General features: G+C 43.5%; 3 protein-coding genes across 3 annotated transcripts in view; all 3 read left to right on the forward strand.

Annotated features, from left to right (window-relative positions):
* Window positions 1-3,043, forward strand: part of EAH_00033650 (hypothetical protein, conserved) — a gene marked incomplete at both ends in the record, with an annotated part of 5,267 nt that extends 2,224 nt beyond the window's left edge. Inside the window, 5 exons of the mRNA XM_013395878.1 lie at window positions 61-128; window positions 1,214-1,483; window positions 1,860-2,026; window positions 2,252-2,333; window positions 2,969-3,043. Of these exons, the coding sequence (XP_013251332.1) occupies window positions 61-128; window positions 1,214-1,483; window positions 1,860-2,026; window positions 2,252-2,333; window positions 2,969-3,043 (662 nt within the window). The remainder of the gene's footprint in view (window positions 1-60; window positions 129-1,213; window positions 1,484-1,859; window positions 2,027-2,251; window positions 2,334-2,968) is intronic.
* A 1,921-nt stretch (window positions 3,044-4,964) lies between these two features.
* EAH_00033660 (hypothetical protein) lies at window positions 4,965-6,281 on the forward strand (the record flags this gene model as incomplete). The annotated part of the gene is made up of 4 exons (XM_013395879.1): window positions 4,965-5,125; window positions 5,334-5,645; window positions 5,820-5,969; window positions 6,200-6,281. The coding sequence occupies 4 exons, from the start codon at window positions 4,965-4,967 to the stop codon at window positions 6,279-6,281; spliced, it is 705 nt and encodes a 234-aa protein (XP_013251333.1).
* Window positions 6,282-9,195: 2,914 nt separating this feature from the next.
* Window positions 9,196-12,037, forward strand: EAH_00033670 (hypothetical protein; the record flags this gene model as incomplete). Its single annotated transcript, XM_013395880.1, has 2 exons — window positions 9,196-11,790; window positions 11,960-12,037. 2 exons carry the CDS (start codon window positions 9,196-9,198, stop codon window positions 12,035-12,037), a joined length of 2,673 nt encoding a protein of 890 aa, XP_013251334.1.
* Window positions 12,038-12,436: the final 399 nt, after the last annotated feature.

Genomic DNA, 12,436 nt, shown 5'->3' on the forward strand with positions numbered 1-12,436 from the left:
AAATAATTTATTAATAATATATATTTATATTTATATTATTTACTTTGTTTTTGTCTCCAGGTGTGGCTCTCTGGGGTTCTGCGGTTGTCGGTGCGCGTTGGCTGCACGACGTAGCAAAGCAGTCTCCAGTAAGAGTTTTCTATTGATTATCTTTATATTTATTATTATTATATTATATATATATTATATTATTATTATTATTCTTTACCATTATTAGTACTATTTATTATTATTATTTGTTGTTATCAATCATTATTTTCTAGACATTGCAAAGCAGTCTCCAGTAAGAGTTTTCTACTGTTCATTTTTATATTATTATTATTATTATTATTATTATTCTTTTATTCCTCTGTTCTTTTTATTTTTCTTTGTTCTGTTCTTTATTAGGAGTTCTTGTTCGCTGTATTTTGTTTGTTGTTCGTCAAGAGAGAAAAATAAAAATAATAAGCACTGGAGATAATAAACAACAAACAATAAACAGCAAATAGATATAAGTGCAGCATAATGAGCAAACACAAAGACAAATAAAAAACCTTCTTTGCTGCTGTTTGTTTGGTGTTTGTTTTTTGTTATTTGTTTGAGTTGTTTAATGCTGTCCTATCTTTGTTTGCTGTCGATTCTTTATTATTATTATTATTTATGTTTATTGTTTTTATTGTTTTTATTGCTATTTGCTGTGCACTACTTTTATCTTCATTTAGGTTTTAATAATGTTTATTATTTTTATTTTTATTTTTATTGCATATTTCTTCTCTCTGATGTTTATTTTTTTGCTTTTCTTCTTTTGTAGTTCCCGCACGGCCAACCCGATTAATTGCCTAAACAAATTAATTAATTATTTTATTTAATTTTATCCAATTAGTTAGTTTGACTAATTAATTAGTTTAATTAATTGCTTTCATTAATTATATTATACAAATAGAATAGCCGTATGTAAATTAATTCATTGTTATGTAGACAGTACATCACTTAATAATGAGAGTAATTAGTTAATTTAGTTAGTTAAATTACTTAAATTAATTAATGTAATCAATTAATTTAATTATTTAATTAAATAAATCATTCAAAGTAATCCGTTGAGTAATTTATTTGATATAATTAGTTCTTTATTTAATTAAATTAATCAAATAATTAAACTGCCGCATTATTTATTTGATTTATTTAATTTAATTAATTTAATTTAATTAATTAATGCGTTGTTTTGTTTGCTTAGGAAGTGTTTGCAGGGAAGACAGTCTTAGAGTTGGGGGCTGGCTGCGGTCTCCTCGGGCTCTGCTGCTCTTTGCTGCAGCATTCGCCTGTCTCTGTTGTTTTATCAGACGTCTTTCCACACACTCTCAACAACTTAGTGCATAACTGCACCATTAATAATATCACTCTCAAGCAGCAGCAGCAGCAGCAGCAGCAGCAGCAGCAGAGAGCGGAGGTTGAGGTGGTGCGTCTCGATTGCTGTGACCCGAAGACTTTTCCTACTGATGAACAGGTGAGCCTGCTGCTGCAGCAGCCGCTAGCGATCAAGCTTGATAGCTAGCTAGCTAGCTAGCTGTCAGCTAGATACTCTACTAGATGGCTAGCTACCTGCTGCTGCAGGGAAGCTGCGTGTGCCCCTCTTATTTCATGGAGTTGGCTAGCTGTAGCTAGCTGGCCAGTTGCCTTTGTGGAGCTAGCTAGCTGTCCTTCACTGTAGCTAGCTGTAGCTAGCTGTAACTAGCTGACTTTCGATATGTGTTGCTGAGTGAGGTTTCGTGATTTATTGCCCTGCTCATTGTACCTCCTCCCTTTTCCTGTCCTTCTCGCTGCTGCTGCTGCTGCTGCTTGTGCTGCTGCTGCTGCTGCTTTTGCTGCTGCTGCTGCTGTAGGGTAGCATACGTCGCTTTGACGTGATTGTAGGTAGCGATTTGCTGTATGATGTCTCCGCTTTAAAGAACCTGGTAATGTCTATCTGCTGCCTCCTCAAACCAAAGACAGGCCGACTCTACTACACGCACAAACTCTCTAGAGATGGAGCCCCACTCCTAGCAGATGCGTACGCTGCTGCTGCTGCTGCTGCTGCTGCTGCTGTTAGTGCTGCTGCTGCTGCGGCTAGTGCTGTTAGTGATGCTGTTGATGCTGTTAGTGTTGCTGCTGCTGTTTGTGCTGGTGGTGCTGCTGCTGATGCTGCTGATCATGATATTGCTGCTGCTGCTCCTGCTGACGCTGCTGATTCCGATGCTGCTGCTGCTGCTGCTGCGTCTGTTGTCTTTGTACTCAGCCTGCGGCAGGCAGGGCTCAAGGTTGAGGAGTTGGGGGCCCCAGATGAATATCTCAGCAACTGTCTGCTAGACAAGAGCAACGTAGGGCGGTGCTGTTGCTGCTGTTGCTGCTGCTGCTGTTGCTGCTGCCTCTGTTGCTGCTGCTGCTGCTGCTGTTGTCTTTGTTTCTCCTAGCCAACTGTTTGGCTCTGCTCTCTGCTGCTCCCCTCCTTTCTTTATTCTACCTATTATATAATATACATATATATATATATATTATATTGTTTAGTAATGTGAGATGTTTGTTCTTCTTTACTCTACCCATTACATAGTATATATATATATATATGTTGTTTTGTAATGTGCATATCTGCATAACGAATAGCATAGGTGTATATTTATGTATTTTGACGAGTGTATATTTGCACGTTTATTTTAGAAATGTTTGTATACAAGTAAATGTGTTTATTTTGTTTGTTCGTACATTGCATGCGTGCATCTGCATATTATTTATTTTGTTTTAGACTATGAAGGGCCCCATATATATATATATATATGTATGTATGTATGTATATTGTTTGTTTGCTTTACATGTCTTTTAATGCTGCACTTCGTTCGTTATGTGCTATATCTATTGATGCTGCAACTCTTCTGTCTTTGCTCGCTTTCGTCTATGTTTGTTTTGTTCTTTACTTATGCTGCAGCTTTTTTGCCTCTGTTTTTTTGTTTATTTGCAGTCAGAGTTTTATGCGGTCTTCAATGAGCTCGAAGGAGAAAATGATTTTGTCCTCCTGCGAGCAGCCTGGCGATAAATAGCTAGCTAGCTAGCTAGCTAGAGAACAACTGGCTAGCTAGCTAGGCTGCTAGGTGTTCCCTTCGGTGGATGCTAACTAGCTGGCGGAGGAGCCAGCTAGCTAGCTAGCTGCGAAGTGCTTTAGGCAGGCACCTAGCTAGTTACCTGGCTAGCTAGCTGTATGGCTAGCTAGCCTAGCTAGCTGGCTACCTGTCTGGCTAGCCTAGCTAGCCATTCCAGCTGATTTGCTGATTATCTATTTAGTTGTTTTGTGAATTATGCAAGGAGAAATCCAGAGAGTGCCGCCTGAACGGCGTTTGCATGCCCCCAGATTTGCGGTGTGTGTTGAGGTGTACGTACACCTGAATAGGGTGTACATCCATCTGTCGAGCCTCGTTTACATTTTACAATTTCTGCTATTTTGAAGATTTTCTTTTATTTCTTTTTGTTGTTTAAGTGCATCATTACTGCCATCAAACAGATAGCATGCTGCTGAAGGGGGCCTTTAGGTGGTTGGAGGAGAACTCCCCCTACCCTCCTAAAGTGCTGCCTCTCAAACCCTAAACCCTAAACCCTAAGCCCTAAACCCTAAACGCTGGATTATTTTATGCGTGGCATCTTTGAACAGCCACTTAAAACAGCAATATAACCGCTAAATGTTTTAACATATCCCTAAACCCTAACCCTATTCCTTAACCCTAAAGCCTAACCCTAAAGCCTAACATGCATTTATACAATACAAACTTTTCATTTGTGCTTCTGGAGATAAGCAGCAGCAACAGCTCTCCCCCTGTCTTTTATATTCAGGTGTATACAAGACAGAGGGGGCGATTGGTATACGAATTGCATTACATATATATATATATGTATGTATATATATATATTTATATATTTATATTCGTACTTATAGATATATATCTACGTATCTACCTATGCAGTGTTGTTGTCTACGTATACATGCGTGTGTTAGTGTGTAGTATGCGTCTGTTAGTGTCGCCACTCGTTAGTTAGTAATTTATTCTGTTTTCGTTTCTTCTATTTACCTTTTGTTTTTTCTTGTAATAATTTAATAATAAAATACAAAATTGATTAATCAAACAGAGATAAACAGCGCCCGAAGGAGTTAGGCAGAGGACCCTCTGCTGCTGTTGCTGTTGCTGTTGTAGTTAGGAACAAAATAATTCAATTATTTTTAAATATGGTGAAATATTTATTTATTTAAACAAATTTATTATTTAACTGCAATATGCAAGGAAGAAATACAAAAAATATACGCTGTCTGTTCTCTGCACTGGAGGTCACCTGCAACATATATAAATAGAAATAAATATAAATGTAAATATATATATATATTTCTACTAATTAAATGAATAAGTAAAAAGCATTTTCAAATAGAAAACGCGAAAGGAAGATATAGATACATATATATATAATAAAAAACACCCCAAGAAGATTTATGTATGTATATTTATTATCTTCCTCTGGCGTTTTCTATTTGAAAATGTCTTCTATTAATTGAATTAAATTATTAAAAATGCATCAAAACAAGAAAACAAACAGAGAGATAACTAATCGATTGATAAGGAAACAAAACCCAAAAGAAGATGTACACACCAGACCATCGATTTAATTTCTGTTATAGCGAAGGCGGCGGTGCTGCTTTCCTCTTAAAACCTACGTAAATCTTTAAAATCTAAATTTAATTTTAATTTTATTTAGATTATAATTTATTATTTGCAATAATAAATATGTTTAACCTCTCTGACACCCCAAAGAGAGCAGTAGACCAAGGCATCTACTGCTGGCTGTTGCTCGCGCCCGTAGAGGCCTTATTAAGGCCCTGCAAGCTGTATACATGAGACGTACAGATGATTGATTATGAAAATAAAGTTAATTTTCTTTATTTTTTTGTTCTTTTTCTTTCTTTTTAATTCTTTATCATGCGGCCTAATACTGCCAATGGGGTTTGCAACCCGCGGGCGCCCTGCAGCCTTTGCCGGCGAAATATACCCCTGATTCCTTTACTAGTAGAAGAAGAAAATGAAGAAGAAGAAGTAGAAGAAGAAGAAGAAGAAGAAGAAGAAGAAGAGATATATCAAGTGTAAGGTATAAAGCTCTAACAAAAACTATGATGATAAGCAAAAAATTTTGGGGTTTTAACGAAGAGAAAATGTTTAGGCCTTTCTTAGGGAGTCCTCTCCCTGCTTGCATGCGACCCCCATAATAAGCCATTTCATTCTACTGTCTTCATATATCTGTCTTTGTCTGTCTGTCTCTGCTGATGTCTTGTGAAGCTCCCAACTGCGCAGGCGCCGCAACAAGCAGCACCAGCAGCAGCAGCAGCCGTTGCTGTCACTGCAGCAGCATCGATTACGTAGAGCTGCCGCAGGGAGCATTGAGGAGCTTGAACAGGCCGAAGAAAACCTAGGAAAAATTGAGAGAACAATGAGATTAATAATCAACGAAACAAAGGAGAATTCAAGAAGCCGTCTCGTTCCAGAAGAGACACCCATGCACAAACACTATCGCTTGCAGCTCTTCACTCTTGCAGAAGAAACAAATAACAACAAGTTGAAGTTGGCATGCAATAAATCGACGGAGTCAACAGCTGTACAGACAGCGTACGTCCGTTCTTTTACTGCTGCTGCTCTTGCTGCAGCTGTTTTGTTGTTGTTGTTGTTGCTGTTGTTGTTCGTGTTCTTGCTGCTGCTGCTGCTGTCATTGTTTTTGTTTGGCGGCGGCGTATGTATGACGCATCAATGGTTTAGGGTTTAGGGTTTAGGGTTTGTGTGCAGATGCCCTTCTGAGGCCGTCGTGCAGGCATTCCCTCTGCACGGCCATTTGCTGGCGCAGGTATTTGCGCTTGTAGGGGGTGAAAGCAAACAAAGAAGAACCGTTTGCCTTGTTTGTAAGGAGTGGGAGGAGACTGTGGGGCTGGTAGCGACGTGAGACACCTATCCACTGCATGCATGCATGCGTGCATGCATGCATGCATGCGTACATGAAGGTGTTGATAAGCAGCTTTGGGGCTTTGCTGCCTGCACATCTGATGATGTTTGTTGCTGCTTGCATACATGTGTGCAGATGCTCACTTATCTCTTTAGAGCTATTTAGAATTGCAGCTCTGGATTTTGTTTTTGGTGTATTTGTGTGCTGCTTGCTTTACGAGTTACAGTGTATGTGCACCTTTTCTTTTCGTGCAGCTGCAAGGCCTTCGACCTCCCAGGGACGGAATGCCGCCGCGTGTCATCGCGTAAATACTACAGAAAAAACAAAGCAGGTGCCTATACACCCCAGTTGCTATGCTGCAGTTACGCACTCTTCTTGAATGAAGCTATTTTCTTCAAGCTTCCTTAACTAACCACCACCAGTAACCTTTAACAGGCAGCTACACTACAGCTGTGGTGTATATGCAGCTCTGCTTTTTTCTTCGCTGCGCTGTACTCGCAGGTGCCGTCCGCTGGATTCTGAATTTGGCGCTATGTCCAACGTACTGAGAAGACGCCCACATATACTTATATATATAATATAATATATAATATATATAATATATACAATATATATAATATATGTAATATATATATATATATACGTATATATATATATATATATATAGTAGGCATGTATTATGTTTTATAAATATATATAGAATTTTAATTTAGATACCCTCAAAGAAGAAAACAAACAAATAGCACCAACGATAATGAAATAATAAAGGCGCAGTCGGCAGTGCGCGTCCAGCCGTTCTACCCAGCTACTGAGTAGCTAGCTAGCGACTAGCTAGCGGCTAGCTAACGGCTAGCTAGCGGCTATGATGATGTTTTTCTACTGTTTAAGTGTCAAAGAGAGATGATTCGAAGGAAACAAAGCACAGAAAAATGTTTTTTGTTTGTTTGTTCGTTTCTTTCTTTCTTTCTTTCTTCACTTGCAGTTTGTTTTGTTTGCTTGTGCTTGCTTGTTTGTATTTTATTTATTTATATATCTATATTTTTTCTGTTTGCTTGCTAATTAGCTCTGTTGGCCTCGTTGCTTTGACTGTTTTAGAGACGAACGCATTTTTTTACATTTTGGAGAGGCTCAGAGCAGCAAACAGCAGCTGCAGCGCAGACACAGACGGAAATCAGCAGACAATTGAGTACACAAAGACAAACAAAAGGCAAAAGCAAACTGTTTATTTATGTATGTTCGTCTAAGAATGCTGCAGCACACAGAAGAAACTAGCACTTGCTCCTCCTGCCCCTCAAAATATATATACATACATATATATATATATATATATATATATATATATAAAGTTTGTCTTGTCCTTATTTCTTGCCTTCTTTTGGTCTTATTTTGGGCGTTTTGTGACTCATTAGTGTTTGATTTTTTAGTCAGTTTCTTATAAAAAACAAAATTCCGTGTTTGTTATTATTTGTGTCTATTGTTGTCTGTGCACATTTCGTATTCATCGACATACTTATTGTGCTCGCTCTCCATAGACGGTTTTTCTTTTATTGTGCTAGTAATACCAAATAAATAATAAATATACAAGAATTATCACAATTTGCATGCAATTATATTTGTCTTCCTTCGTGCAACCGTCGTGCAAGAGCCCCTGCCCTGCAGCAGCGTCTTTAGCCTTCTGCTCGTCACCCCTCTGCCTCGTCTAGTTCAACATGTTTCCCCCTCTCAATTCCTACTCAAATGTCCACGTATGGAGTCCAGAAATTATGCAGCCAGCCACAGCTAGCCACAGCTAGCCAACTCCAGCGGGAGGTAATAGTGTGCCTGGCAGTGTTATAGGGAGATATGGAGGTGCAGATCAAAGCGGATAACAGGGGCGTTCTGTAGCTAGCTCTACTGAATAGCAACTAGCTGTAGTTAGCTACAAAGTCTGCAACGACGGTAAACAGAAGGGCTGTGTGCGCGTTTCACGCTTGAAGGGGAATCAGGCGCTAAGTTTCTAGTGCATGCATCAAAGAGGGCTTCTCTCTCGTGCATGCCTGCACGTAGACTTGCAGAAGAAGCTGCTGCAAGGTGTGCTGCAATTCGTAAGAGTTTTTGCCTCCTCTCGCCTCGCGCCAGCCCCAGGTCACATCGTATGGAGGTGGACGCAGGAGGCGAAGAGTTCAGCCTGTTTTGAAGAATTTATTTGGATAAATTTATTTCGATTTAATTGCAATTCAATACAACACCTGGATGCGACCCAGTAGTTGAATTTTTTGCACAAGTACGAAATGGTTAGCGTAAATAGTACGCGCCGAGCGGTTTCTGCAATTCTATGGAATTTCAGGGTCCTTTGCTCAACTTCGATGCAGAAAAAGAAGAATAAATGAATTATAAATGCACTTTCTTCATTAGAAGCCAGCTTAAGGCATGCTACTTTAGGGCGTGCATACAGCTCGCGCTTGTAAAGGCATCGGCTGCGACCCTGGCCTGCGGGAGAACACCAAGGGGGGCAGAGGTTAAGGTGTATGCATCGTTTTGCTATGCTTCTGGTTGCTGAGAGACAGTGAAAATTTGTTTAAATGAAGAGTGTAGATTAAAAACCAATAAAAATTAAAACAAAGGCTTGCAGGCTGCGGGCTCACCCGCCGGACGCGAGCATCTGCTGAGGTGTATGCCCACCTCGTGAGCAGGCGTGAAGAGCCTGGGTGGGGAAACTGATCAGTTTGAATGAATTATTTTTGATCATAGAGATATATATTTAAAGAGCTTCTGTTTATTATTAATTTTCAGCCTTTTTTTGAACAATGCGGCCGACCAATCGGGAGGGCGACACCCCAAGCGAGAGCGGCGCCAAGCCTCGCGGAGGTTGCCTCTGAATTTCTGTGCAATTTCTGTTGGATTCCTTCTCTTGTTGAAATAAATGCATTATTTGCTCACAATATTCACAAAATAACGCAACGCAAACACTGCAGTTTCTTTTAACAACCACAATTGGTAGCACCTCTGACCAGCTGCTCCGCCGTGCCTTCTCTCCTCTCTTCTTCACCGGTATTTGGTTTGCTGCTGCTGCACAGCAAACGCCTTTTTCTTTGATTTCTTTATCTCTGCGCCGTCGTCGCCTTCGGCCGCAAACCACAGAGTTGAACAATCCGCCTACTTCGCTTATGAGTCCCTCAGGGCCCCCGTGCCTGCCGCTGCACACTCCTCTCTCTTCTTTTCTTTTCCTTCTCTCCACGCGCAATGGGGGCAGGCTGCGCTAAAAATGTTGCGGGAGAACCCCAACGGCCTCCAGTTGCAGCTGTGTACGGAGGTGACTCCAACAGACGCACCTCCACCTCTTCCTTTGTCGCACAGCAGCAGCAGCAGCGGCAGCAGCAGCAGGCGTACGCACAGTCGTGTCGATCCAGGTCTTCTGGCTTAAGCGTCGCCAGCAGCGGTAGAGTTTCGCGTATTTCTCTTTTGCCGCAGCCACCTCCCCGCGTAGCAGCAGCAGCAGCAGCAGCAGCAGCAGCAGCACGATCGCGCACAGGAAGTATTCGTCGTCGCTCCAGCAATTTGTCTGCCTCCTCTCAACACTCTCCAGCTTCTGCTCCAAACAAGAATCTGCCCGCACAAGGAGCAGTAGGCGCAGCTCCTGCTGCAGCTGCAGCAGGCACGGGAGGAGCTGCTGCAACCACCTCAGCTGCAGCAGAGCCGCTAGCTCCACCGCAGCCGCAGCAGCCGCAGCCGCCACCGCCGCAGCAGCCGCAGCAGCAGCCTCAGCAGCAAAATGTAGCACCTGCTGCTATCGCCGCTGCAATGATGGCTGCGGGGCAGCAGCCACCACCCTCGCTCCCTCCGCCGCAGCCGCCGCAGCAGCAGCAGCAGCAGCAGCAGCCACTTCCAGCAGGGTATAGCTACGCAAGCGGGCATCCTCCTCACCACATGCTGTCTGGTGAATTAACGGAGTTGAACTCAGGTTTATTATTTCATATTAGGGTGTATGCAATGAGGGCTCGGGGCCTCGGCTTCGAGTCTACGAACACCGCCACCGCGCTGCAGATACAATGGGCTGCTCCAGTTGCTGCAGACACCCTGGGGATAGAGAGAAAGCCTGCCTCTATACAGCAGCAGCAGCAGCAGCAACAACAACAACAACAGGAGCAGGAGCAGGATGCGGAGGAGAAGGATCAGCAGGATAATGAAGAGAAGCAGCAACAGCAGCAGCAGGATGAACAGCAGCAACAGCAGCAGCAGCAGGAAGACGAAGAAGAAGGGGAGCAGCAGGTGCTGGTGCTAACCACAGATGCTGCACGAGGCCGCTCACCTCGCTGGTTTAATTCTTTTGAATTTACCTGGCATTCCTCTTCATTGACGCAGCTGCGCCGGAAGGCGCTCGTCTTCTCTGTTGTAGAGGTGCCGCAGCAGCAGCAACAGCTACCGCAGCAGCAGCTACCGCAACAGCAGCAGCAGCTACTGCAGCAGCAGAAGCTGTCGCAGCAGCAACAGCAGCAGGGAGGGTGGGGCAGGGTGTTGGGTTGCGGTTCTGTCTGTCTGTTTGCTGTTGCTACTGGCCCTGTACATCACGATCTGCTGCTGCGCTCACCTGAGACAGGAGCGCCTATAGGGCGGCTGATGATGGATGTGCGCATGCAGCAAATCTGCGATTTAATAATAAATCCTATTGAAATCCTTGCTCACTTTATTGACTCCGAGGCCTCTGCCGACAGTGGAGGCTCGGACGCAGAAGATGAACAGGAGCAGCAGCAGCAGCAGCAGCAGCAGCAAGAGCACGAGCAACAACCCACCGCTGTGGCAAAACGCAAAGGAGCATCTGCAGAAACTGCTGCAACAGCAGCCAGCTCGGGAGAAGGGCAAAAAGTAACCGAGCCAAATGCTGCTTCTCCAGCGGCAGCAGCAGCAGCAGCAGAAGAAGAAGAAGAAGAAGAAGCAAGCGCTTCTCGTCCGCAGCTGCGTGAGTCCAAGTCGGAGGTATTCTGTGCTGCACGTTCTACTTCGCTGCATTCGTTTGCAAGACGGTCGCGCGACTTTCGTTGCGGGGAGAGGCAGCGGAGGCAAGCAGCAGCAGCAGCAGCAGCAAGCCGAGCAGCAGCAGCAGCAAGCCGAGCTGCTGCTGCAGCAAGCAAAAGAAATGCCCGAGCCCAGAAGGATGATTCGTTCACCTCCGATGCGGATGGCATTAGCAGAGGCAGCAGCAGCAGCAGCATTGTGCGCAGCAGCAGCAGCCTGAGCAGCAGCAGCAGCGGTGAATCTCCGGATCTAGATGTTGAGGAGGAGGCGTTAGGCCGTTTAAGTGCACATTGGCTGCTCTCTTTCTCCCCTACAGGAGTAGACAACCCAAGAGAGTCTTACTCTCTGCAAACAGATATGATGATGCAGCCTTATTGGAATTCTGTTGATCACGCCCTGTTAAAACGCCGCATCCGCAGTCGCGCCCTCTCTGTGGCCTCAGCAGCCTCTGCTCCTGCCGGGTGTCTATCTAGAAATGTTTCTATGAAAGACATCTCACCTTCAGCAACGGAGCCCAACACCACCACCAGCAACACCAACCCCAGCAACGCCAACAACAACAACAACAACAGCAGCAGCAGCAAGGAAGGAAGCCCTGCAGCTGCAACAGCGGAGGGGGAAGCTGGCGAGACTGTGAAGGAAACGAGAAGCGGAGTGGTTAAATCAAGTGAAGGAATTCATAAGAAGGGCGGGAGGCATGGTGCAAGTTTGCGTTCGAGTGTATCTGCAGTTGCGGTGTCTCGGCAGCATCATCTTCATCGAGATCATCTGGATCCATTCACAACTTATGAAAGATTGGCTGCAGTAGCAGAGGAGGGAGACTTAGTAAAGAATGTCTTATTAGATGTATTTCCTACATTGCGTCTATCTACAACAGTAGATCAGTTGCGGCAGCATTATCTAAGGATCCGTTTGCATGCAAAAGTATTTGAAAATGATACACCTCAGCTGTATGGGGAGTGTTGGCTGCCTTTCTTTAAAGTGTATGATTCAGATATTGTTAGTGCTGTCCCTCGCCTCTTCTATGACTCTTACTTTAGAGAAAAGCTGTGGCTCGATGGAAGAAGAGTAGGGGTTTTAGAGGGTGTTATTGTATTTCAAAATAATCCGGTAGTTCGTCAAGTCTGCGCTGGTATTCGCACAGAGAAAGGCTGCTGCAGTTCTTTCCCCCCTCTTCTTGACTCTGAACAGCAACACTTTAACCTCAAACTCAGCGGAGGGGTACCACCTTCTATTGCTCGTGTTGCTGCACTTCATGATAAATTGCTGCATCTTATCACCCGAAAAACCCAACAAAAAACTCCAGAAAATCTACCGCCAGTCACCGCCGTCACGGCGTTCCTCTCCTCCGTCAAAAAAACCACGCAAACAGCTCCGAGTAGCGCCAAGGTATGTATACGCATATATATATATATATATATTGTATGTATGCATACATGCTTGTACATTTGCATGTCTTCGTACATATATA

This window comes from Eimeria acervulina, genomic scaffold (assembly GCF_000499425.1).
Source record: "Eimeria acervulina Houghton genomic scaffold, Eah_scaff336, whole genome shotgun sequence".
Lineage (NCBI taxonomy): Eukaryota > Apicomplexa > Conoidasida > Eucoccidiorida > Eimeriidae > Eimeria > Eimeria acervulina.